The 27628-nt window shown below is 41.7% G+C and overlaps 1 protein-coding gene across 1 annotated transcript; it reads left to right on the top strand.

The window, feature by feature from the left end:
• LOC111337483 (uncharacterized) lies at positions 1-26734 on the top strand. Its single transcript, XM_088757628.1, has 13 exons — positions 1-12153; positions 12325-13805; positions 14340-14982; positions 15322-15861; positions 16318-16507; positions 16847-20186; positions 20449-20952; positions 21361-21578; positions 22024-22178; positions 23800-24253; positions 24873-24919; positions 25378-25783; positions 26071-26734. The coding sequence occupies exons 1-13, from the start codon at positions 219-221 to the stop codon at positions 26102-26104; spliced, it is 19947 nt and encodes a 6648-aa protein (XP_088613754.1). The 5' UTR covers positions 1-218; the 3' UTR covers positions 26105-26734.
• The last annotated feature ends 894 nt before the right edge of the window (positions 26735-27628 follow it).

The following is a 27628-nucleotide window of genomic DNA, read 5'->3' as shown; positions in this document are numbered from 1 at the left end:
AGAGAAGACTAATCATGGCATTGCTTGCTTTTATTTTCGATGTGAGCAATACGATAGGGAAGAAAACCGGTAAAGGATAATTTTTAACTTATGATCACTTCGTTACATTAGGCATTGCTGGCTCATTCCAACTTAATCTAAAGGACGCTCACAAGCACAGCTACTATGATGTCCAAGAACACGATGATTCTGGCATCTTTCGAAGCAAATATAAAGTCATGTCTTCCAACGATACACACACTCATCTGCATCGTACCTGGACGAATGTAGACTATCAGAAATTCGCAGACGGCACTCCGGCCAATGTTGATCATAAGGTGCAGTCCCAACACAGTGTTCATGTTCATTTGAAAGATGGGAAAGTGGAAAAGGTTGACCGCACTACAAGAGCGCACTTCAGGCCTGCCCATGGACATCCCAGAGTGGAAAATATGAAAGACTTCAAAAAACAAGACATAGAAATATCAAGCAGTGGATACAGCAAGCTCGTCTTGAGGTCATGTTTTGGCACTCAAAATCATCGTTCTAAGCGCTCGACAGTCGAAAAACAGTATGACTTAAAAACCCTAGCCACTGACAGTTTGGTGTTTGATGACACCGAAAAAATAAAATGGTCGAAGATCGCTGGTGAAAAGATGAAAACGCGACCTCTTCATGAGGTTCTGCGCTGTTTTGTCGACAAGAGTGTTAAAGAGCGTGAAGTGGGTTATTGCACTAAAGAGCTGCACCAAATGGTACAAAGCGATGAAAGTGCGTTCAAAGAGGTCAAGCGACTTGTTCAAAATCGAAATCATCAAAACCTAACCTCTTGGACAGTTTACGTAGGTGCACTCGCTGCAAATGGTGGAGGCGAAGCCCAGGTTGCCTTGGCGGATGCTGTCAAGACAGATAACCCGCGACCACTCACCAGTGAGGAGTATGAGGCTTTGTTACTATCAATCTTCTACCTACCGGAGGGGCCATTACACTGTGACCTCGTTAACGCCCTTTTGGATTTAACGTTAAAAGATGAGAAAGGTGAGGATATTACCGATACTGCAATGCTGGTATTATCTGGACTAGCAAAAAGAGCGCAGAAAGCAGGATACAATGATTCTTTGAGCGATAGCGTTGCCGAAATGATCCACTTCAGGTTCAGAAACAGGTCAAGTCTCTACCATCCTGACAGTGATGAGTATGAGTCTCAGTTGAGGGTCCACATCTGGGCATTTGGAAATCTAGGCCACCATTCTGCTTTTCCAGTCATTCTCCAACATATCGATCATGATAACTCAGACATTCGATCAGCCGTGATTTCGGCCCTGCGGAAACTGTCTCCTCAGTACTCAGATAGTCATCTCTTAAACGCATTGTATCACGATGAGCATAGTGAAGTCAAGGCAGCAGTTGTTAACGTGTTTATACATCGGCACCAGGAACTGACCGATTCAGTTGTTCAAGGCTTGGAGCACGCAATGTGGCACGCTGCGAAAGATGACGCCCTGGACTCTTCAATACAAGAGTTTTTAGAAAACCACGGTAACCATACTAAAGCTGTTTACTTACGCACTACACGTAACATCATTCATCGACGCAAGCGAGCGCTGTTTCCTGTGCTTCGTCCTCGTGAATACACCCTCGGCCGAGAAAAACGCTGGCGCATGGGTCTTGGAGGACAATGGTTAGGTGCCGAAACTGGAATGCAATTTTCAAACAAACTTCAGTTGCAAGTTGGATTATTTGGTGGGAAGTTTGAAGTAATTTTCGATAATTATGCATTTATGCGAGGCTACATTCTCAGGATACCATTTGATGTGGTAAACGGGAAGGCTGCATTTAAGGCAGCAGCAAGTTTCAAGAACGACTTTCCAAAGGATCTTATTCATAATTTTGCAGATGTTGGAGACGAACTTCTGAGGCAATTCGATAGCATAACAAGTGTCATCACGGAACAAATAGCAAAGTTCAGAAAAAAGCTCGCCGGCTACGTGCCCATTAAGATCGATGAGTTTGGCGAATTTGTGACGAAAATTGATCGGTTTTTAAAAGATATAGCGCTTCCCTTACGAGCCCTTAAAGGCACCAGCAAGATAAACAGCTTCTCAAAAATTTTAAGCCTTCGTATGAATCAGTGGACATCACTTATGGATAGAAGTAAGAGAATTCAGGAAAAGTTTGCAACACTGACTGATCTTGATGCAGTTTTTCTGAAAGCTCTCGGCACCATGGACACGTTACTGAACATTATCGACGGTGTAAGTAAGTACCTGCCCCACGATTTGCCGAAAGACTTTATGATTAACAATCTTCTTCAAACCTTACGGAAAGTGACAGTAAAGCAACAGACTAACGCAATCAAGGAATATTTTACAGCTATCAGATCAACTGTTCCAGGCGGATTTCGCTTCCAACTCCCTTTCAAGTTTTCGATTTACTTTGCCGGTTCCCTAGAGATGTTTCGAGAAGTTTTAACATGGCTTCATAGATTTAGTGACGGGTTCGTAGAAATGACAAGCCTTATGGACACACTGGAAGGTATGCATTTGCCGGCATTGAGTCTGCCTTTTCTTAAACCTTATTCGCCAAAGTATCAGGGGAGAATGTTCAATTTTGGCCTTGCTTTTAATTGGAGAGTTAGCCTAAAGTTTGATCTCAAGTTGAAGTCTCAGGATTTTCAAGATTTCCTGGCTCTTCTGAAAGATATTGGAGACTTTTTCAGTCACTTTACGTATCCCGATTTTGATCTCGATACCTTATCTCGAGAGATCTTTCCAGGGGGAAAGTTTGACTTACGAGTAAAATTTCCATTGTTGCGAAAAGGTGAAAAGCTGAATTCATCTGACCCTTCCGACCTGTTGCGAGAATTTATTTCCAAAATAAACGATACGCTTGACCTTCACATTTTCAATGTGTCTGCTATCAGCCACATGACAGATTTCTTCCGAGAACTCGGACCTGTTGTTAGCCAGTTTGCAGAATACAACATCCAGAAAACCTGCCGAATCCATGAGGCAGCTATGGACTTCTCCAGCGTGTTTAAAGAATTTGGGAAAAATTTTGAGACGAAAGGAATCCTTCCCCTTCAGCACATGCTAAATACGACCCAAAATGTTCTCTCTGAGCTTCTCAACCTCACAGTAATCTTGGACAATTCGTTAGATGCTATAAGAGGGAATTTTGCCGCTTCATCGGCAAGCTTAGTATCAGACTCCCTGCTGAACGTTATAGACAAGATGAAGGTTATTGAAAGTCTAGCTGATGATGTTGGTAATTTCTTGAACGGAACATCTTCAAAAATAAATGGGGCGTGTATCAATTCATCCGCATTCGCCGCTGATGTCATCGATGAAGTGCAAAAGAGCGCTCGTCAGACACTGAGTGACCTGGCCTTAGTGACTAGTCCGGTGGCAGCAAACATAAGAATTGCTGGGATGGACTTGAAGGTGGCAGTCTCAAAAGTCGAAAAGTGGCATAAGGAGAATCTGGAAGCTCGAATAGGAAAGATTTCTCGTGTTTCTCAGTTAGTTAGAAACTTTTTGTCAGTTATAAACTCGAAAGAAGGATTTGGCGACACTCTTCGTGATATGGCCTCGCGTCTGAACGAAGTCCTCAAGGAACTCCAACAACTTCCACAGCACGCCGAAAAGGCAAGGAAAACAGCAGATGAAGTGATAAATTTCGCCAACGACGCTCAGAAGTACATGGAAAACATCCGGAAACTTGACCTTCGAAAACAATTCGAAATCGACTTTGATCAACGCATAAGGAATGTTTGTACCGATTTCAGTGCTATCAGCGCCTCAAGTCTAAGCAAAATACGAGGCTTTGACTTTGTGGAACAGTTTCGGGATTTTTCGAAAAATGGAGCCGCCATGTTAATAAAAAGAGCCTCGCCGAAATTCAAAGGACTAAAAGATTCTGTACGCGAGATGGAACAGGAAATACGTAATTTTAAAACCTCGGTTAATGATATGATGGTAGTATTTCAAGATCTTAAACCTTTTACAAGCTCGTTTGCACCCATACTTGATACCGTAGGGAAGCTACCTGATTGCCAAAGGATGAAGAAGCTATTTCCTAGCAGCACGAAATCATGCGTCCGTAAGGCAATGGAGGTCGGTGGATCCATCAAAGATCAGTACCTTGACTTCAAGAGTGACTTAGCCATCTTAAACGAATTGATACCTGAAACGTGGAAAGACTTCAGGCTACAGAAATGTGTAAAGGGTGGTACTTGCATTTCAAAAGTGTTTATTGAACAAGGAAAGGTTGTTCGAAAAAAAGTGATTGCCATTAAAGATAACCTTGAGAAAGCTAGTGGTTATACTGACCTGCTCAGTGACTGCAAAGAAGGAGTCAAGAATATGACACAAGTATTGGACAACATAAAACTACTCATGGAGCAAGTGCGAAACATCTCCTTTCAAGGTGATTTTATTAAAGTAAACACGATTTTGAAGACAATTACAGGACGAACATTTAGCGATCAAGATCCCGGGATGAGAATCAAAGTTCACAGAAGGTCGTTAAGAGATGAGAAAACTGATTTTAAAAGAATAGCTGATTATCAACTAAAAGCAAAGGAACTGGAAAATAAACTTCGTGATTTTCAGATTACCACCTTTAAGTCACTTCGCAGTGTCTACGACGAAGATATACTTCGGCATGTGCAATCGCTTAAGAGCCTGCGATCCCAGCTTAAATTATCCTACCAGCTTTGGGGCGGTACAAAAAAACTCGAAACTACTCTAAAAGCCTTGGATAACGGTACTGAAAGTGCGTTAGGATTTGCCAGTAAGGTAAGAGATGTCGCAAGTTTGCTCTCTAATCCAGTTGCTATCATTCTAGCTGAAGTTAAGGATTTTGACGATGTGATAAAACCTCACCTTGACAAGAACTTGCCGTCAGTGACTAAAGGAATTGACCAAGTGAACAAGTTTTTGGATAAAGTTTCCAATTTCTTGAACACAATTCAGACAAGGCAGAGAGGTTTGGGAATGGGTGCCTTCAAACCTTGGCAAGACATCCCTTACTGCTCTGAGGAAGTTTGCTTGCGATCCTTAAGACGTTCATCGTCAGCATATTTATCGGAAATTTTTGCTTGGAAATTTCCTCATCTCGACGATCTTTCTTCGATGCCAAAAAGTGGCCGCTGGCTGACACCGGGCCTTTTTGATGATTATAAAGTGGAGGGAATCACCCAACTCTCCGATGATGAGATGATTCTGGGAATGCACGGTGTGGCAAGCAACAAAGGAAAAGCATCACTCCTTGTTGTTACAAACTTTGATAGGGGTGTTAAAAAGATTATTCTTCTGACCAAACAAGGAACTCCTCTGAATGTGAAAATAGGAGGGGTTTCTTTAGCAAATGACTTCATTTGGATAAGTGATAGTGATGGAAATAGCATTCTTTCAGTAAGAAAAGACCACATTGCGTCGACGCTTTCCTCCGATCAACCTTTAAAGGTTAACATCCACAAGACTGTGCAAGTCGAAGGGAAAGCTGGGTCTGTCTCGTATGATCAACAGGGTAATTTCCTATGGGTAACGGACGGTATCCAAGGTAAAGCGTATGGGTATAAGCTCTCGTCAAACGGAGATCTGGATATCGCAGGTATAGCCCCAGACAGAGTCATAAACATTGGCAAAGATGCTCAAGGAATGACTATTACAAGACAGTTCGGTAAGGAATACGCGTGTATTTCAAGATGCGCATTGATGGCTGGGTTTCAGTGTAGGCTTGAATTTCATGACTTGTCAAAAGGTGACGAAACGGGAGAAAATACCATGGCAAGGGTTGTTCGAACTCCCTCTGGATTAGAATCAGTCACCAGAGTTGACAATGAAGTAATTGCAGTGGCATTTTCGAGTGGAACGTTCGCAGAAAAAGAAAACGTAGAAGTCGTGGGCGGTGATTTTGAAGACAGATACTTCAAATTAAGGCTGCCGATACTTAGCACTACGTTTAGTGTATATGAAAACTGTCTTTACTTTAAAGTAGTTTTCGACTACGTCATAAGACCTCGCCGGATCTTTCCTGTTGGAAACATGATGTGTGGGACTAACCGTAAACGAAGTATTTCAAAGCAGCTACTGGAGACAGATGTGTACCACGAGAAGCTTGAGATCATTCATGAGGATAGAAAACGAGTGCGAAGAACTACGGGAAGTCCCGATTCATGTTTTTCTCACAGGGCAACATTATTGCGAGGCTCTCACGAGTTCTATCGCTATAGAACAGTGATAATAGTGTTGGGAATACCTGTGCTACTCCGTGCAGGAGTCACTGGACATTTCAGTGTAGGCTTTCAGGGAAGGTTATGTTTGGCGAATAGAAACTTTGCCCTCGGCTTGATACCTGGAGCATGGGTTACAGCTTATGCCGGTGCAACTGTAAATCTATTAATCCTTGAAGTCGGCGTTACTGTGGAAGCGAGGATACTTGAGACCTACCTCGTACCTGAGTTACGTATCTCATTTCAAAGATGGCCATTATCAGCGTGTATCGAGCTAAGACTTCTAATGACGCCTCTAAGCATCAGAGTTTATCTTTGGTATAGATTTGCTAATATCTATATCAAATGTTGGCTTTTTGGGTGTCGCATAGGATTCCGATGGGGTTCGAAAAGAACATTTAAGGAATGGTCGTGGTCCGCGCATCAAATAGACAGAGTTCTTTTCACCAACTGTAAGGATAACATCGACAGAACACCACCGATAGCTGGGAGATGTCGAGCACGACAAGTAGCAGACACTAAGTACTTTTTGCAATGGGAAGGATTCAAAGAGGACACACAAATCAATGCTTATCAAGTCATGATAGGTTCCATCAAAGGTTCTGGCGATGATTACTCTTCGTGGGTAGGTACGTCACTGAGCAAGGTCGTTACAAACTTGAAAATCATGCATGGGAGAGACGTATTTGTAAGTGTAATGGCAACAAATGATGCAGGAATAGATAGTACCTTGGCCTTCTGTCCTTTGTTCCAAGCAAGGCGAAAAGGACCGAAGATTCGTTTTGTTTATGACGGTTCAGAGATTGGAAAAGATGCTGAGTATCAGTTGAATACTTTTTCGATCGGAATGAACTTTGCTTTTAAAAGTGACTTCAAGGAGGTCGTGAGCCTTAAGTGGGGAGTCTCATCCAATCAACTTTGTACATTTCATGAATCTGAAGCAGACATCGTTCCTTTGGCATCTTTAGGAGATTCTAACTCCATTCAGGTTTCTGGATTGAAACTGGAGCACGGTAAAAAGTACTTCACACGCTTATATGCTATGGATACTTTTGGCTTAGAGGCAGTCATGTGCAGCAATGGCATTATGATTGACACGACTCCGCCTCTACCAACACATTTTCAAGACGGAGCGGGTGAAAGTGATGCCAACTACACACTCTCACTAAGACGTGTCAGAGGAAAGTTTAATTCCTTTGTTGATCCCGAGAGTTTAATTGTGAAATATGAGTGGAAACTTGTCAACAAGGAAACCGACGAGGATATCACTGGTTATGTCAATGTACCCCTGAGTCAAAGGACACCACTTATGGAGGGTCTTTCTCTTAAACCGGGATCCAGTTATAAGCTTGTACTCCGTGGAACAAACGCAGTAGGTCTTCAAGCCGTTATTGAGACAAACGGATTCATACCTGACAATACGCCCCTGATGTGCGAAGGAAAAGTGATCGACGTGACAAGCGCCAACGACACGTCCGATTTGGACTTTGTTCGAGATCTAAACAGCATTCAAGCAAAGTGGAGATGCTTTGACCCTGAAAGTGGCATTCGTTCACAGCTTGTAGGTTTGGGAAGCTACCCTGGTGGAGTTAATATTCGAGCATTTGAAGACCTTGGTTTTATGTCTAAAAATAAAATGGAAAATGGAATCTCTTACGTGCAATTTTCAAACATTACAATAAAAAAAAAGGTTCGATACTATGTAACTGTTAAAATCATCAATGGAGCAGGTCGAAAGAAAACAGTGTTTTCTGATGGAATCATGATTGATGTGACACCGCCTACAGTTTCTCCAACATATATCAGAGATGGACTAAGAGGAAAAGACAAAAATTACAGTAACGAGCAGTTTTCTTTCAGTGCTCATTGGGAGCAAGCTTTCACGGATGCTGAGAGTGGGATGGACGAATTTCGCGTAGGGCTAGGCACTAAACCTGGACTGGCCGACATAAAGGCGTTCACTACAGTGGGCTCGAAAAATAATGTAACAATATCAGAAATCCTCTTAGTTAGTGGACAACGTTACTTCGTGACTGTCGTGGGCTGCAACGGAGTAGGAATATGTGTCAACGGTAGTAGCAATGGTGCCATTGTAGACTTCGTCCCTCCACATTCTGGAAGGGTTATCACTGGGTTATCAGGTCCTCCAACATTTTATCAGTGGGAAAACAAAGCTGTGTGGGCGAGGTGGAATTGGTGTTTAGCGGATGAGAAGGGACTTCATCCATCTCTTAATCTCAGCCAGTGTACTAATGACAGCTTCTACGATATCCACACCGGAATTAGCATGTTTGGCATTTCTGTGATGTCTCAAAAATCAGATCAGCTGTTAACACCATTTAAAGTAGCTGGACGTCAAAGAGTCGGAAATCGCATTATTAATCTTCAAGACGGAATTTTCTCAGTGGCAATCGAGGCAAGTGACCAAGCAGGTCTCTCTGTCCGTAGTCTCTCGAACTCTTTCGTTGTTGATACAAGCCCTCCAGTTGTAATGCTCTTACAACATGGTCATTATGGAGAAACAATTGCGTACACAAATTCTCAATCCATAACCTTCCGTTCCTATTTCAAAGTAGAAGACAATGTCTCTAAGATTAAAGCTTACAAAATTGGTGTTGGAAGTTATCCTGGTACAGATGATATTATCAAATTCCAGCCCCATTCTTTAAATCCATCTAAGACATCAATTCAAGCTAACTGGACATCGCCTACACAGACCTCGCTGAGAAATTACCAGCGCTACTTTATCACATTACTTGCCGTAAACGGTGCTGGTCTCTTCACAATGAAATCATCTGTTTCTCTTCTGGCTGATTTTGATCCGCCTGTCAAGGGAGTCGTATTGGATGGATGGGGCCCACAGGATGCCAAATATCAGAGCATTTCCTCTCTCTTTCGTGCACACTGGTACGGATTTACAGATTTTTCAGGAATCGAGATGGTATTCATGGGACTGGGAAGCAAATCCACTTCGAATGAATGTGATGTTCGAAAGGAAGAGATTGTTCCGATTAGTACAAATTTTTACATGTTATCTGGGTTATCCATGATATCAGGGCAAAGATACTATGCATGTCTTAAATTGGTGGACAAAGCGGGGAATTTTGCATTCTTTCAGTCCAATGGTGTTCTTGTAGACTCGACTCCTCCTCGTCCAGGGTATGTGACCGATGGTAAACCAGGCTTAGATATCGACCTACAAATAAATAACCTAGTTCTTACTGCTTCGTGGGCAAACTTTACTGATCCCGAAACAAGGATTCTGTCATATAAACTTGCTTTTGGCTCATTCCTGGCTGGGGACGACGTTCAAGAATTCACCAATGTAGGAAACGTGACAACAGCTATAAGTTCGACTTTGAAAGTCTCAAAACTCAAGACTGGCGTCCGTTATTATGCAACTGTAATTGCATATAATGTTCTTGGAATACCTAGTATCAAGGTCTCGTCGAACGGCGTGTTAGTAGATGTTACCGCCCCGTTGTTTTCACAGCCAACCCGTGATGGCGATGATCATATCAATGACTTGACTTATACGTCTGTAAACACCTTGAAAGCAACGTGGAAGTGTGAAGATTCAGAGACTGGCCTTTCAAAAGTTGAGATCGCCTTTGGACTTCAGCCTGGAGACACAGACATAATGAACTTTAGAAGCCTATCAGTTGCTCAGACGTCCTTCATAATTAACCATAAACTCCGGTTGTCTCATCGCTATTTCGCTTGTGTTCGATGCACCAACAACGTTGGACTCACAACTGTTTCCTACTCAAATGGCGTTGTGTTCGATGATACCCCACCCGTTCCACTCTATGTTAACGATGGGGGTTATACAGGCTCAAATAAGACGGTGTTCGTTACTTTTAAGTTTATCGATGCTGAAAGTAGCATTCAGGCTTATCACGTCAAAATATGGAAGAGCCCTTACAACAATTCCAGCATTATAGATTTGTTTAGTTTTGGTGGTAATGTTACAAACGTAACTTTGGATTTGTCAGAAGAACTTGATAATGGACAAATATACTATATCAATGTTACCGCATCGAATTATGTTGGTTTAGAATCTACCACACAATCGGATGGCGTCGCTGTCGATACAACTTCCCCAGTGTGCTCCAAGGTCTGGGATGGCGAGAGTGACTATCACAATGACGTGGACTACGCTCCGAGCTCAAACAAATTGGCTATTTCTTGGGAGTGTCATGATAGTGAGTCCTCAATAGTCCAGCTTCGGCTTGCTATCAAAAATGTGCAAAAAGACGAGTACGTAGTTCCATTTTACACCTCTAAGGCTCCCTTCAACTTTTCAGGCACAGCAGTAATTACAGGCAATGGTCGAGTGCTATTCAAGTTGGAGGAAGGACATCAATATTCAAGTGGTATCGAAGTCGTTAACGCCGTTGGTTTGAATGCGACTTATTGGACAAATGGTGTGATGATTGACAGTACGCCCCCTTTTGTGGGAGATCTGAAGCTGCAGTTTTATCCTGATGAAAATGTTCTTTCAGCAGAATGGTTAGCTTTTGACGAAGAAAGCGGCCTTGAGTCTCTTTTTTGGGGACTTGGAACAACACCAGAAACGAATGACATTAGGAACTTCACCGAAACTGCACCGTCGATACGAAACATATCCGTCTCAAGTTCCTCATATCGGCATGGCGTTATTTGCTTTTTGAATATCTATGTTCTTAATAATGCAGGATCATCGAGCAAATCATCTTCCAATGGCATTGTTATTGATCGATCGCCACCAAACCCTGGAATTGTAAGTGCTCACTACACCTTTCCCAACAGTTTCAATGAAAGCTTGAACATAGTCCGAAACTCATCATTTGCCGTGACGTGGACCGGATTTACCGATCCTGAAAGTGGCGTCAAAAAGACCACCTGGGCAGTCGGAAAAGATTGCCAGAAATTGAAGCAAGGAAGTATGGACATCTACTCCGAAGTTACATTGCAGGACTCTGTCGGCGGATTTATCATTGGAAATCAGACCCTTGTAGAAAACAAGACTTATTTCGTTGCTGTTCGAGTAACTAATGGTGCTGGACTTTCCCGGACAGATTGCTCCGCGGGTATACTTGTGGTATTAGGGAAACTTTCTGCTGGAGTGGTAAGCGATGGACCAATAACACAAGAAAACGACATTGACTTTCAGCTAAATGATAAAGCTATTTGGGCACACTGGAGCGAATTTAAGGATCCCTTATTTGGCATTGCAAGATACGAGTGGTGCATTCGGGACTCACCACCAAAACCAAATGGACCTGGTCCGTGTGCATGGCCATACATGGATGTACATCATTTAAAGACTAAAGCCAGTCGCTTTTACAACTTGACTCTTATACATGGAAAGAAATATTACGTTACGGTTAAAGCTGAAAACACCAAAGGGGAAACTGTGATGTCGTCCTCAGATGGAGTTCTTGTCGATCGAACCCCTCCAGTAGGGAAGTCACTCCAGATCTCTCCGTCATTTGGAAAAGAAACTTTGTTTTTAACTTCATCGTCTCCTCCTGTTGTCACGTGGACAATTGATGATCCTGAAAGCGGAATGAGCCATTTCCTTGTTGGCGTTGGAAGTTTTCCATTCCAGAGTGACCTTTTAGCTAATCAGCGCGTTGACAGTCTGAGCCGTTCCCTTGATTTAGACCGAGTAAACTTCACGCTTACCGAAGGATTAATGTTCTATGTCAGTGTTACAGGAGTCAATATGTTGGGTTTGGAAACCACTCTGACATCAAAGCAGATAGTTATCGACTGGACGCCTCCAAAATCTGGTAATATTTTGGATGGTAATCGTACCCTGCCCAGGACCGGGAGAGTTATCGATGCGGACTACCAAAAGAAAAACTGGATGCTGTTTGCTCGTTGGAGTGGCATTCAGGATGCTGAAAGTGATATTATTGAATATCAGTGGTGCATTGGAAGAGCTCAAGGTAAGGGTGTCTTTGGTTTAGAGTAAGATCTAGCCATACGGGAGTTTTGTTTCCTTCAGACGTTTTACACATCGGTCCTATTTGGCTGACAGATGTTAACTTTTTCTTCCCTGCTTTGATAGACTTAATTCAATTTCGAGACACTTATTGCACAATCCTTTTCATTTATAGGTACGTGCGAATTAAAAAGTATGACAGCGGCTGACCTGCGCACAAGCGTCTATCATTCCATTACTCCTGAAGAGGGCTTGCAGTATTTCTTTACCGTCGAAGCAACCAATGGTGCTGGCTTCAAAACAGCAATTTACTCTGACGGTATCATTGTCGATAGCTCCCCACCTATGGTGAAATGGATTTACTTTGAAGTAGAAAAGGAAAATAGAGGCAAGTCTCAGCTCATCGTTCAGAAGGATGACAAATATTTAGAATTCTACTGGAACAAAGCAACTGATACCGAAAGTGGTATTTCGTCCATTGAATGGTGTGCAGGTACCAATAACAACTCGTGTAATGTCGTCGCTTTGAATCCTGTTAGTTTAGATGCTACAACTGTAAAACATTACTTGCCAGAGCGGTTAGCCTCTGGTACTCACGTGTTTGTTCGGCTGGAGGTTACAAACAGAGCCGAATTAACAACGACAGTAGTCACCAAACCTCTATTAATTGATGCAACCCCACCATCAGCGGGAAACGTGACAGTTGGAACGTTTCCAGGAACTGTCTATTTCAAAAAGGGAGATACTGTAAAGGCGAGATGGTATGGGTTTAAAGATAGTGAGAGTGATTTAGATCACTACGAATGGGCTGTATGTCAAGCAACTGTCAGAGGTATATGTGTTGGTCCATATGTAAACGTTGGCAGCAATACGACATCGAATATCGACGTCCTTGGCATTAATTTTGGCGTTTCGTATGTCGTTGTTCTCCGTGCCTTCAATAAGGCTGGTTTATTCAGCGAGGCAACTTCTGATCCATTTATTGTAGATAATTTGAATCCATCGGCTGGAATTGTGTATGACGGATTACACATACGGAATGACATCGAGTATCAAAGTTCTGCTTCTCAGTTGTCAGCGAATTGGTCTCCATTTAAAGACGTGAATGGGAGAATCGAAAAGTACGAGCTGTGCATAGGAACAGACCAAGGGTTATGCGACATAAGTGACTTTGATAGTGTTGAAACTAAGTTATCAGGAACAGTCATAGGACTGAGCTTGAATCACGATGAAATATACTTTGTTACCGTACGCGCGACGAGTGTGTCCGGCTACAGCTCGGTAGCAGCCTCTAATGGTGTCAAGATTGATACGACGCCACCTGTAAAGGGCCAAGTAAGAGATGGTGAGACGCTCGTAGATATTGATTTCCAAGCAGACGACACTTACATCTATGCCAACTGGGATGACTTCCTTGATGAAGAATCAGGCGTCGCTGGGTACACTTGGTGTGCAGGAACTGGCAAGGGCTTCTGCGACATCATTTCCCCGACTTACGTCGCGGATCAGATACGAGCTGGACAACAGGTCTTGGAACCACTTCCCGCGGGAATAGTAATATATGTTACTGTTACAGCTGTAAACAACGTAGGCATTTCTTCCACCGTTTCTTCAGACGGATTTAAAGTTGACAACACGGGACCGATTATTTCAAGAGTAAGTAAAGTTATCTTGATTGAAATGGGTATCCTCGTTTGAGATAAGAGATACTTAAGAGATGTGACTGACGTCTCGACAACCTGAGCGGTAGTCATTATCATAGTGAAGTGAATAGTTATTGTCAGTCAAATGTACTAAGTCCAGTTCGACTGACAAAGACTATTCACTTGTCGCTGATCATGACTTCCGCTTAGTTTGCCGAAATGTCACTCGCTACTAACGAGAACAGTCATATTCACTGCTACCCAGACGATCGGACTACAGGATCACTTAAATTATTTAGTTATCATGTGACGAACGTTGTTATGAAGACTGTGATAAAATGTTTAAAGTCTGTAGCAGATCACATGTTATCCCTGAGTTTAAGGTATTTTTCGTAAATGATTTAGACCCTCCAAAAAATAGTGAAGCACTCGCGCTTTTTTGTTCAACCCGATTCTATTAATAACAAGTGCGTGTTATGCAAATACTCAAATAAATTGTGAGTAAACATGAAATGCATGCAATAACCCATAAATGTTAACTCATTAGGTTCGCGACCTGCAGCATGGCTCAAGCGATGATGACATTGATTTCCTCCTTTCGAAAGACAGTTACTGCACTAGCTGGGATGCCACTGCACCCGACAGTGGCATTATGAAGAGCGAAGTTTCCGTCTGCTCTGAACTTGACTCTAATGACTGTTTGTTGCGTAACTTGGATGTAGGTAACCAAACATTTATTTGTACGGCTGATCTGGACTTTGAAGGAGGAATCAAATACGTAACGAAAATCAAGGCTGTAAATCTCGTCGGAGTCTCTACAGAGGTCTTTTCGGATGGATTCGTGTTGGATTCTACACCTCCTTTAATGGGTGAAGTTTTCTTTGCAGAGACGTCTAAGTCAACCATAGAAGGTGTTACGAAATACTACGCTCGCTCCTTAATTTCTGCTCAGTGGAGGGGATTCTGGGACAAAGAGAGTGACGTTCACACTTCGTACGTTTGTCTTGGAACTACTTCAGGGGAATGTAACACGAGAAACTTTACCATGGTTCAAAACTCCACAGCTTACACTTTCGCAGATTTACCGTTTCTCCAAGGAGAAACCTACTTTGTGTCAGTGAAGGTGGAGAATGGGGCAGGTCTAAATAGTGACATCCAAACATCTGAAGGGATTCTTTTCGACCAAACTGGTAAATATTGATACTTACTTTTTCTAAACAAAATGAGACATTTAAGACTATGTTTGTGGGTGAATGTTTTCCAAAGTACATACATAATGTATAAGCCGTACATCCGTATAGGGGTTAACTTGTTTTTCCCTTTTCTTTTTAAAAGAAGCACTCTAACAATTACGTGTATAAAGCCGTTGTTCTTTAGATTACTTTTTATGTGACAATCTACAAGACTGAGCACAGGAGCCATATGTAGGGAACTGCAAAATGGAATTGGCAAATCGACCATTTCGTTCTAACCGCCGAAAAAGATGTTTGGAGTTATATGATAATATTGCTCTCTTATCGCATTACCAGGTCCTACCAATGAAGGCACAGTAATGGATGGAAATACAGAAGGTGAGGATGTCAATGTTCAGCAAAGCAGAATCCTCATCGCTGCTCACTGGAACGCTTTCGACGACCTTGAAAGTGATGTGGTGAAGTTAACTTGGTGCGCAGGACTGTCTCCTGGTCTATGCGATCTCGTCAAGGAGACTGAATTAAACAACAATAACACATCAATTCGTTACTTTCTTTCTAAACCAATCATGAATGGCTACCGTTACTTTGTCACCGTCAAGGCAACCAACGGCGCAGGCGTGACATCGTTACTCAAATCTGATGGCGTCATGGTGGATGACACCCCTCCAATTTCTGGCTCTGTGATTGATGGATTAGAGTCAGATAGAAACTATGTGAATGGCGAGGATGACATCAGTGCGAGTTGGTTTGCCTTTATGGACTTGGAGTCTGGTATAGATTCTTACAAAGTCGCGTTATGTCACGAGAGAAACCTGTCTAACTGCCCACAGCCTTTCACTTCCACCGGAAAAACCACTAATGTTACCATCTCAGGTGAGGTATTGGTTTAATCAAGTGAGACATAAACTTTTCTCTCTGCGACTATTTCCACGTATTAACTCAGGTGTTCTACATACTGGTAACAAGTATTGATAGTTAGCTTTCCATCATTATCCATCACTGGGATTACTCTGTAAGGAATCCAATTTTTCTGTTTTTGCTTTTGAAAGCAAGTTCGTGTATGCGCCTCACTCCCCCTGTCTTTTGACCCGGTCCCGTTGAGAGTTGAATCTGCCTAGCGTTTCTCCGCCATGCGTTAAATAAGCCACAACCAAGCTGTTCTCTTACTACAGGCTTTCTTACACCACAGATGCTAAATAGCAGATGAATCGCTTCAGAGCAGAACTAACGTGAGCAAGAAGAAAAGTATTATACGACTTTTTAAGCAAGGGTCCATGGCTTCTGGCTCTCAAACAATGTTTGCTAGATCTACCATACGATTTATTACAGGTTTGGATCTCGAACGTGGTGTACAGTATGTGTTTATTGTGCGAGCCATAAACTTTGCTGGTCTTGCAAAAGAGGCATTCTCTGACGGATTCACTGTGGATTTCAACCCACCGAAAAAAGGCGAAATATGGATCGGTGTAGGGAACGAACAAATCACCTATCAAGCGGATCCTACAAAGATCGTCGTGAGGTAGCGTAAACGTAATTGCCGCTTGTTTGTTTGTTTGCTTCAAACCGTTCTTATTTTATGGTGTGCTAACTTAAATATTTAAAAGTAACCTCTTTACAAACATAACGTTCGTTATCCATTGCTCTGGAGCGGTTTCCAACTATTTATTTATATTTTGAAAGTCATAAGAACGCGCAGTCTCTATGAAGTTCCCTTTCCTGAGCCCGTTCAGTACAAACATCTTAAAGGGAATAATTTCGTACATATTTTACTCACGCAGACTACTTACGTACTAAAAAGGAAAAAAGCCCGCCCGCCTTAAATGCGCAAATTTGATTCCGTTGTCATTTTCTCTTACAGATGGTCAAATTTCATGGATGTTGAAAGTGGTATAAAGAAATATGAGGTTTGTGTTAGTTCTATACTCCAAAATTGTTCAGTAACCAGCTTCGTCGATGCAGGACTTAACACAAGCTTTATTGTCGATGGTCTTAACCTTAAGCATGGTGGAAAGTACTACGCTATCGTTCGAGGGACAAATGCGATTGGTTTGTCAACGGAGGGCACCAGTGGAGGTGTTCTGATCGATTTAACTCCACCTTTACAGAAAGATGATGGTAACGTTTCTCCCCCGTCGTCTGGAAACCGAGCTAAATTGAATGCTTCCCTATTACAAGTAGACGTCTCTAATTCGTCAACAGCAAACGGCCCTTCCATCACGTTTAAATGTTTGGAAGAATACTTAACTTCAAGTTGGGAAGAGTTTGAAGACCGAGAAAGTGGCATGGTGAATTATGACTGGTGCGTCGGTACAGCAAAAAGTTTGTGTGACGTGGTGTCCATGAGGTCAGTTGGAATGAAAACAAGAGGCGCTGCAATTGTCAACAGACTACAGTCTGGAACGATGTTGTTCTCCACTGTGTTCGCCATTAACGGAGCCAAGATGAGAAGGCAAATAATATCAAGGCCATGCACAGTTATCGCCGTTGCACCAAAGTTTACCGAAGTGATTGACATCTCAAGCTTCAGTTCGAGCAACCTCACTGACACTGACTGGAACGCCACTATGCAAAGTTTGTCATTTAGGTGGAAGGCCATCGGAAGCTATCTAGACGAAATTTCACTTTTACGCGTTAAAATAGCAGTAACCGAATTTTCTTCCAACCTGTCCGTGCCTCGGCTACTTCAAGAGAAGTCTTGGAACAGCGAGTCTTTAGAGCTATCCTTCATGGATGTGCTCTCAGCTCAACACAACGTTACAATACGAAGTATGACCTTAAAGCCTTGGATGCGTTATCGTGGGATAGTTCGTGTATGGAACGAGGGTGGGATTTTCTCTGAAGCATCTAGCGATGGAGTGCGAATGGAACCTAGTCCACCAGCAACCCGTGGTCTCGCCATCCGCGACAAAGCAGCCGAGAATGAGCACCTCCGGTGGTGGCCAAACCTGAGAATTCCTCCTGTTAATGATAGTATTGTAGACAGTGATATCACCTTCATATCTTCTCCAGCGAAGCTAGAACTAACTGTTAGCAGTGCTACGTCGAACTCTACCGCTAATACAACGAACTTCATTCTCGATCATGATCTGTTTAGCCCTACAGCTGATTTTAAAATAGTCGTCAAGAGAGTGACAAGTGGTGTAAACGACACAAACAGCACGACTGACTCCAGAACAATGAAGATAATCCCTGGCTTTGCTGACCTTGAAGGTCCATGTTGTGCTAAACACCCCACTAATACCATGGATGCCTTAAGTGACACGCACTTTAAGCCCACCTCACCAGCAAATGAGTTTGGTGTCTCTTTAGGCATTCTGGCAGATGATGTTTTAGCTGTAGGAAGTAACGGAAAAGTACTTCTTCAGTCCTTGAAGAATAAAACAGCAAGAAACCTCGTTACTCTAGGTGACCATTCTGATTCAAATGTGACAGTAAAGGTATCTTCTTACCATAACACGACAGGCTTTCTTCTTAATGGTAAGCTCTATCTTTACAAGCGTACATCCGATGACCTTCACGGTGTGCTAGGCAAAAGCATGATAATAGGACATTGTAAAAATGTGCCATCATCAAATTGCCCTGAAATTGAAGAATGGGCAGATTACCTGGGACAGTCATTTGCTCTCAATGACAATGTAGTTGCTGTAAGAGGTACCAGATTATCCACTCATAGTAACGTTGTAGCAGTTTTTCGAAACATGTCAGGGAAATGGATGTTCGCCCAGACAGTAGGAGAAAAAAGGAAGCATATAAACTTTGGACATTCCATCTCTTTAAATGAGAATTTCATGGCGATAGCCGCCGGCGATGGAAATAATTGCTGTGCTATGATATATTCCTTAGCCACTTTGACTCTCCGAAAGACGATTTGTCTAACTGATCCCACAACCATAGTTGCGCCTCTTTCTTTATACCTTACCAAGACTGATGCACTGGTAATACTTTCCAAGACAGCAAGACTACTGAAAGTGTTTCAGTTAAACATGACTTCAAGCTCTCACTATGAAGTATGTAGGTACCGAGCTGGGAGCCTCATCGATGAACTGAGTGGAAATCTTGATGTAAACACTCGAGAAGAAGGGTTCATGATCGCTCTTGGCTTCGAAGCAATGCGTGGTGGCGAAGGGGTACAGTTGCTTGGCTTTCAAGGAATTTACACAGCATCAAAAAATTCTACTTCGAGTAACGAGAGCAGTAAATGTCTCAATCTAGGGTCGGTGCTTGCGAGAGAAAGTGGCTTACGAGCTGATAGTTATGGCACTCGAACGTCCGTGTTGTTCAAAGGAAACACAATCCTATTTGGAATACCAGGCGTTCTTACTTGGCCAAAGAATGATCAGTGGTTAAGTACAGGAAGAGTTTACATGGCAACATATTGTCCTGTGAACCACTTCCGTAGTACTATTTCTGAACTACATAGCTTGCGGTCAGTTACTTGTCTACCATGTGAACCAGGACGAAAGTCATTTGGAGGCTTTTCTGATGCTTGCTCAGTCTGTGACGAAAAGTTGTGCTTGTCGCCTCCTGACAATGAGTCATCCAGCTTTACCACAGATATATGCGATGATACGTCCTGTCTTTCCACGATATATCTAAGTAACAAAACAAATGGAATAGACGCTCACATGAGACATGGCTCTTTGTTCGTTTCTGGACCCGAACATGTCTACAGTGTCGAGCTCCTTGAAACAACACGGGCTGGCGAATCAACAAGTTCATTTTCAGAATCTTTTGTGATTGATGCAACTGCACCTGTTCCTGGCCGGGTTTATGATGGACTGGGAACTGATCAAAACATGAACTGCTCCGAGAACTCAACATTTGGCGAACACAGCCAGTGTTCAACTAGAAACTTTGAAGATACGGATATAGAGTTTACCAACAATACGCGTGAGATCCATGCCAGGTGGATTGATTTCCTGGACAACGAAAGCGATATCGTGGAATACTTTTGGTGTGTTGGCACTCGACCAATGGCAGACGACATCCGCATGTGCGAAAGCACAGGACTGAGGCCAAATGGTAGTCACTTTGGGCTTGGCTTAAGTCATGGTGATTCGTATTACGTCACAATTGTTGCCTGCAATGGAGCCCGGATGTGTTCAGCCGGTCATAGTGATGGTGTTACAATAGACACTACTCCACCTGTTATGACGTATGTCAGGGACGGGATAATGGGACCAGATATGGACTATCAGGTAAGAAGTTGGCTCCATGATCTTTAATAGCCAGTGACTTAAATACGATCTATATGTTAAATATGCAGTGAATCATTTCAGTTTTTGGACTATACAGTGGGTACTTTTGCTTACTTTTAAAACTACATCTTCATGTTTTTATATGTGAAAGGGTACAGTATTTTATCCTTAAGCATTTCTCAAACCGTGAGTGATTTCCTTATAGTGTGTTGAGAAGATATAGACGAACTATTATCTAATATTAATAACTTTCCTTTGACAGGTTTTTGTCGATATCATCTTTGCTTACTTCGCCGCAAGGGACGAGGAAAGTGGAGTAAATTCATATGAGGTAGCGTGGGGGACTGCTCCTGGTTTAACCGACATAACCGACTTTGAAGAGCTCATTAACGCCACAATATGGCGCGCAAAATTTAAAGACGACGTACTCGAGATTGGAAGAAAGTACTACGCAACAGTACGAGCGACGAATGGCGCTGGGTTACTATCCGATGAGCTTTCATCTAACGGAATCGTGGTCGGGAAATCTGAATATGTCTTTGATAATTCATCAAAAGCCTCGTTCTTCTTTGACACAGTAAGCGTGAACGATGATGGATCACGTAAAGACGGGGGTGTAGGGAAAACCTACGGCACGTTGAGTGTCCCTGAAGGTGCTGTTGAAGAAGAAGTAAAACTACGATGTTACAGTTTGGACGAGAAAACGCTGGAAGGAAACAAAAGTGAAGAGGGTCCAGTTAGCGATCCGAAAAGAACTGCGCCAAAGGTACGCTAATGTAACTCGTTATGTTGTTTTACTACATTTGCGGTAGTCCTTACCAATACTTTGCCAAAGTAAAATTTGGATTTCTTTTGTAATGCAAATTGTAATGTTTGTAACCTAGAGAGATATTATCGACGCCCATATTGAGCCATAATTGTGTTATAGGTATGTAACAGGTTTTTTTCTGGGTTTCAATGGAGTACATGTGCCGTAAGAAGTTGAGAAATTTGACGTGTCCCCAACATAGCCGAGGGAGGATTTTGTCTTGGATTTAAGCTAAATTATCCATTTCGCATTTTTCATTTACATCCCAGATCCAGCTTTTGCACGTCTTTAACAAGACAGCAAACTACTCTCAGCAACAGTTTCATCTATCGCTTATCTTGCACTGTTTCTTCTCACTCTTTATAGCAATTTATGCTAGGAAACTACAGTTTCCAGATCAAAGCCCTGGATCCTATAAACAATACGGTGCAGGAGGGGTACCGGTTTGCTAAACCTATTAAGCTCGCCATGTTTTATGACGTGGATAACCTGGTAAAAGCGAACAAAGAGCACGTCAACAATGAACTTACAGAGAAAGACATAGATCCTGTATTATTCTTGTGGGATCCAAAGAATGAAACCTGGTATAAGAGTTATTTAATTGTATTGGTACTTTAGGCGGATATTTCGTTTCTTGTGTGAAACCAAGTTAATAGTTGTGTTTTTATCTGGCGGTTTTATTCTAAATAGTAATCAAAGTTTCAATATCTTAGTTCTTTGGGATCATGCTCGGGGTTTCGTTGTGCTAGCTTTTGTTGAAGAATAACTAAAGAGAAAACAAAGTTTTCGGTCCTCTTTAGAAAAATTTGCACTTGACACATTGTTATACGAGGCGAAAACATTTATAAGCTCCAGTACTCTTTCTCATACACATCGGGGAAAGTGCGCCTAAGTCAGTTTGAAAGGATACGTATATATTGGCTGTAAGGGTTCGAAGCGTCAAAACTTTGTTACGAAAATAATTGAGAATAGTCGAAAAACTCAATCTTCGAGATTAACGTACTGATGGCTCCATTTAACTTCTCGTAGGTTTGACGCAAAACTTACCTGTCCAGAGCCCTGGAGTAAAGTGAACCGGTCGGTCAAGCTTTTGGAAGTAAACGTGTGTCACCTGACTCAGTTCGCCTTTTTCTTCTCCTTCCAGGCAAAGCATGGCTTACTTCTCTTTTGGAAGAATCATTCAAGTATGAAAACTTTCATTGCCTTCGAAGTAAACGAATTGTAGCTTGATTGTTACGTCTTAACGATACTTGCTCAAAAAAGCCTTGAAAGATCTGTGAAATAATCGGTTTTTTTATATTTGTGGACGATTTTTCAATTGGGATCAGCCGCAATTATCGTACTTCAAACCAGAATATGAAGAACGTTGCCCCAACTCTCTCAGTTTCTAGTCGTGGAGCGCGAAGCGTGGAACGACTATTGTAAGGGCGAGAATATGCAAATGTGTTAGTCGTGGAGCACGAGGCGTGGAACGACTATTGTGAGGTGACAGAATATGCAAATTTGTATATAGGAGAAGCGAAGCGTTGTTTTCGAGACCGACCATTTGTTTACTTTTCTGGTGGTTATACCTCTTATCTGTTTGCTGACTACACAAATATTGGGGTCATCCTCCGTGTAAAAACCTGACGAGGTTTTCTTTGTTTCATGAGGTATTGTTTTGCTGTACGCTATTATTTATAATGTTTTGTTGTCTTTGTTTTACGTCACTCGTGAGCTTCACAGGTTTTTACACCGAGGATGAGCCGAATATTGAAAATGTATCAAGTCGAAGAAAAAGTGTTGGTCTCGGCCCACATTTTTGTCAACAAAATGAAAAGATACGCGTATCGGTTTACAAGGTGAAGAGTACGGACCACGTACAAAAGTTGTCATTTGTTCCAAAACTGAAATCTCGCGCGCGAAATGAGAAGACCATAGGAAGGCTTTAAAATCCTAGTTGAGAACGATTGTGGCCACTTTGTTAAAAACCGAAGACAATGGCCGTTTTGTTAAAAACAAAATACGCGAGGAAACGGGCAAGGAATATTCTACAATAGGGCAAATGATTGTGAAGGATGATCGCAGTTTTCATTTTGCACCTAGTCTGCATTTTGTACCCAGTCTGCAGTCCGCAGTCTTTATTTTGTACTGACCGATAGCCAAAATGTGAATTCTGACTATTCACCCAACATCAACCCAGCAGTTCAAGGTAATTCTGACTAGTTTCAGCTCTATCCGAGAGTTACCCATTGGCTGCCTATGTTTACCTATAAAAAAGTATGTTTTCATAAAAAGGAATTTAATTGACTTCAAAACCCATCAAAACGTAAAGTATTCATGACTCATTCACAGTTTCCTTTGATTTCGATAACTAGTGGAACAGTCAGTGACAAAATATTATTTAAATTTGTATTATATTTTTGGAGAAAAAGTTGACAGTGTTGAGAGAAAGAAAAAATTGTTGCTCTGTCCTTCTTCTTCACCCACTTATAACACCTGTTTCCATGTCCCGTTACCATACGTTTGCAATGTTCGTTCTACTTTTTTCTTAAGGCACTGTTTGTTTCAATGTTTTCTTCAAGCAATAAATTTATTTCATACACATTCTGTGTATCAGTTGCGCGGTTTTATTTGAACTTCCTATACAGAAGAATAGAAAAATTAGCCCCAATAATGATGTCATAGTTACGTGACCTAAATGTAGTTAATGCGTTAATGGTCTAAAATCACAGGCGATACACTATTCCATGAAATGAATGGCATCGAAATAGCATTGGTAACGCTTTGCCATTTTCTTGATACTTCATGATTTCGTTTTGATAGGTTACAGTTTAGATGGAGGCATTCACGTTTCTCGCACGATGAAAGTCACCACGTTGGAGATCCTTGTACGAAGATCCAAAGGTTCCCTGGGTGACATCACTGTACAGTGGTCGCTGTATCAAAATGATTCTTCGTACAGCCTCGACCTAATATGGCCGAGATCTGGGGCGGTGTCCATGAAGAACGGCCAATGGAACGATTCTTTTATACTCACTGTAGATAATGACAGAAGGCAAGCACCAGAGGGGGTCGTCTGGGTTCAACTGGAAAATCCTTCGGGCGGCGCTTTGTTGGCGTCGCCTGATGAGTCCACGTTAAAAATCACGATTGCGTCAAATCAGAGGCCCGATCAGGAGACATGGATAATAACAACAATATGTGTATGCGTGGTCTCCGTACTGATAGTCGTTGTTGCCTCATATGGTATCAAGAGACACAGAAGCAGAAGTAAAAGGTAAGCACACTGAAATTGAGGATGGCTCCGTCACTCCAATTGTCGCTCGATTATGATTCGTACCGTGACGGGTTTTGTTTTATGCTAGATAGGGGTAACGGCACTCGTATGAAAGAAGGTGATTTCGTCGTTCCTGGGGCACAGAATAGGTGTTCCACGGCAATGATTTTCACTGCACTTTCAGAAAGATTCACGCAGCTGTATGAACAGCTATTGAGAAATCACGAAAGACCACCGCAGGCATCGCATGAACGACATTAGTTTAAGAACACTTTCCGCGCAATTTTTCTCCTCCCAACCTCCTTTTAAAACGGTTTCTTTATCATCTTAAAAATTTAGAACAGTTGTAGCAAAGGATTTTCGAAAATATCTAACGAAAATAGTTTATTTACCCTTTTGCTACGGTAACTCCGGTGTTCTATATGCGATTAATATTCTAATTAGAGAGTCGCTGTCGCAGCCATTCTAGCGCCAGAAGAGTTATATCCCCACAGATGGATCTATTCGGAGTTTTATCCTCTTTATTTAGAAGAACTACTTCTTCACTTTTCACTGGCCTTTGGTCAAACTAACATCGTGACCTTAGCAAGGAAACTAATGTGCCTATTTTTGTTTTTAGGATTGTTACCAGGATAAGCGGGCGCCAAGATACTGAAATGACTCATCGTAAGTAAAGTGTTTATTGATAGTTTGGTTTTCTTCTCTCTACTGAGTTTTGTCTGACTCGTGAAGTGCCATCCTACCCGTTAAAAGGCCCTTCTAATTACATGGCGATACTTCCCACCTGGCTCCGCGGCTGGATACACTGTGAGTTATATAACGGTATTAGACCATAACCATCTGTAACAGAAGGGTCAAGATATTTTCCAAGCGACTGAAAGCTATGACAGTATGGTGTTGGGAAATGAACCTTACTAAGAAGGCTTTTAAAAAAATCTGTTTTACTTCCTGTTTTAAGAGCTTCCTGACCGCTAAGTTCAGACTTCACAGTCTCTGTGTTATCACTTGAGTTTCCTTCTGGGCCTACAAGAGAATTGTTAGTTTCTTTGACTCGTTTACGTTCAATTAAAGGACTATCCCGAGAATCTTGTGCTAGGTCGCTTGTTTTCTGTGCCCTCTTTCAGTGAAAGATGCTGACAAGGACACCGGCCACGCCGTTTACAGCTCGAAATCGACAGAACCTGTGGACCACGATGTGGAGACAGAGTTTAATTCTTCAGCATTCACACCCGAGGTCGAAATGGTTTCATCAAACCCACTGTATGAGTCATCAGGTCTGAGTGCTGATTCAGGCGCCTCGCAAGCGGCAGCTAACCCTCTTTATGAGTCTACCAGTCTTACTGGATTGGGCAGTGCTTGCGTGATTACGAATCCGTTATGCGACTCAACCTGTACCCCTCGTGTTGTTGATGCTGCTCCAGCAATCGCAAACCCCCTGTATGAAGCCACCTCCGTTATGGAAGGAACTACGGGAGAAGTGAATTACGGAGGGAATGTCGATGAGGACGGAAGTGCGGAGAATCGCTTGGTGTGAGTGGATTATATATTTTGATTTATAGTTTTTTTTTTGTCGTTGAAGAAAGACATTTAGAAAAGTTTCATGACTTGTATAATTGTGTTTTGTAACGGCATCATGTACTTTAGACTTCATAACACTACTGGTTTTACAACTCTCAAGTGATCGATAAAATTTAACCTAAAGAATTAAGGTTAAATCAAGCAAAATCTGTTCTTGTCGAAATAACGGTGTCTAAATTAGTGTACCAGGTTACGAAGTAGGTGATATAATGACAGCTTCATTGTCTGCCTTTCTTTAGGGAGAAGACTTCAATTGCTGCAAAGCTAGACTGAATCGAGGATCGAAGAACTTGGATTTATTCGTTTTCACATTGATCACAATTTACACATTAATCAAAGGGGCATACTGCAATTAAGGCAACTAAATCAGGCAGATAGACGCGATTAGTTGTTCAACGCATAGTTGTACAAGGAAAGTGCGTGGGTGAAATTAGGTTAATAATTTACGCTTTCCTTCGCCTGAAATTCATAATTTTCGCACGCGCAGAGTGAATTTACTTGTCATCAGATCAGTGGATCTTTTGTTATAAAACTCACGCTGGTAAACTCGTCGTACTCTTAGTTCTGGTAAGATTCCTTTTCGTATCTGGGTCTTCATTTAGTCAACAGACCTTTTTTCTCCTCCCACAATAATTTTTTGAGAACCACTTATCATTTAAATTTCTGATCTCTGACTATCGACATTATAGAAACCAACTACTTGTTTTCTTTTTCTTCTGTTTGTTTTTTTCCCTTTGTTTTCTTTCGAATTTTGGAATGAAATAGAAAGAACGGAATTATTGATTTGTCAAGATAGGAGCACGATTACCTTGTAGCTTTCTTGCAGTCTTTAGTCGTTATAGAGCGCTATGCATTTGCTGGTAAATTTAGAATGAGACTTGAATAAAAAGATTTTTGAAAGAATGTGTGCATGTGTTCAAGAAGTGTGGAACGCAGGTTAAGATGTTGCCGTTCTGGCTTTTTGTGGTTAAATCAGGGTTTTGGGGATTTCTAGGTAGTTCGGATATTTCGTGAACTAGAAAACCAGTTTAATTTTTTAATTGACTCATAAAGAGCACTAGTCCTTTGCACCGATGATTGTTTTGAGGGAGGAAAATTAAGAAACTTTCGAGGAATCCCAGTTAACTTTACATTATCTCTGAACTTGTTGCAGTTTGGATACGTTTTACCTCTCTCTTACCACCAAGTCATTTTTGCTTCTATTGTAACATGAGGACTTTGAAAAATTATCGAAGTTACCGGAAGTACATTATAATAATCTCCACGCGAAAACAAATGGTTCATCACCTGGTTATCTTGATCATCGCGATGAATATTTTGCAGGATTCAAGTTCAATGGGATATGATATTTCAATTTTTGAAGTAATACTAGAAAAAAAAAAGGTAGATAATTTTCAAGAAAAAGAGCATTTCTAAATCATATTAAGTGTTTCATGTAAATTTTTAGCATGAAACTAGAAAGTGAATCTGCCCAGTTGGTAATAAAGTTCATGATCTGTATTTCTTAGGCCGTTAAATGAGTAACATTGGGAACATTGATGAATTTAGAATATATGAAAATGATATAAGTATCATATGTGTGTACTGCGTTTGCATGAAATTTATAAAAGCGATCCTCCCAGTAATGAACCCTTCTCATGTATTAGTGGGAATTAGGGCTGAAAACAAAACAACAACAACAACAACAAAAAAACATTTTTCAGGTCTAATTTCTACTACAACATAAGTAGCGTTCATTACTGCGAGGATGGATTTCATACATTGCAACTGGGCATATCATGTAGATTTCTGCTGAGT

The sequence above is a fragment of the Stylophora pistillata genome, chromosome 4 (assembly GCF_964205215.1).
Source record: "Stylophora pistillata chromosome 4, jaStyPist1.2, whole genome shotgun sequence".
Taxonomy (NCBI): Eukaryota; Metazoa; Cnidaria; class Anthozoa; order Scleractinia; family Pocilloporidae; genus Stylophora; species Stylophora pistillata.
The sequence above is the reverse complement of the archived record's forward strand: the minus strand, read 5'-3'. Positions and strand labels throughout refer to the sequence as shown.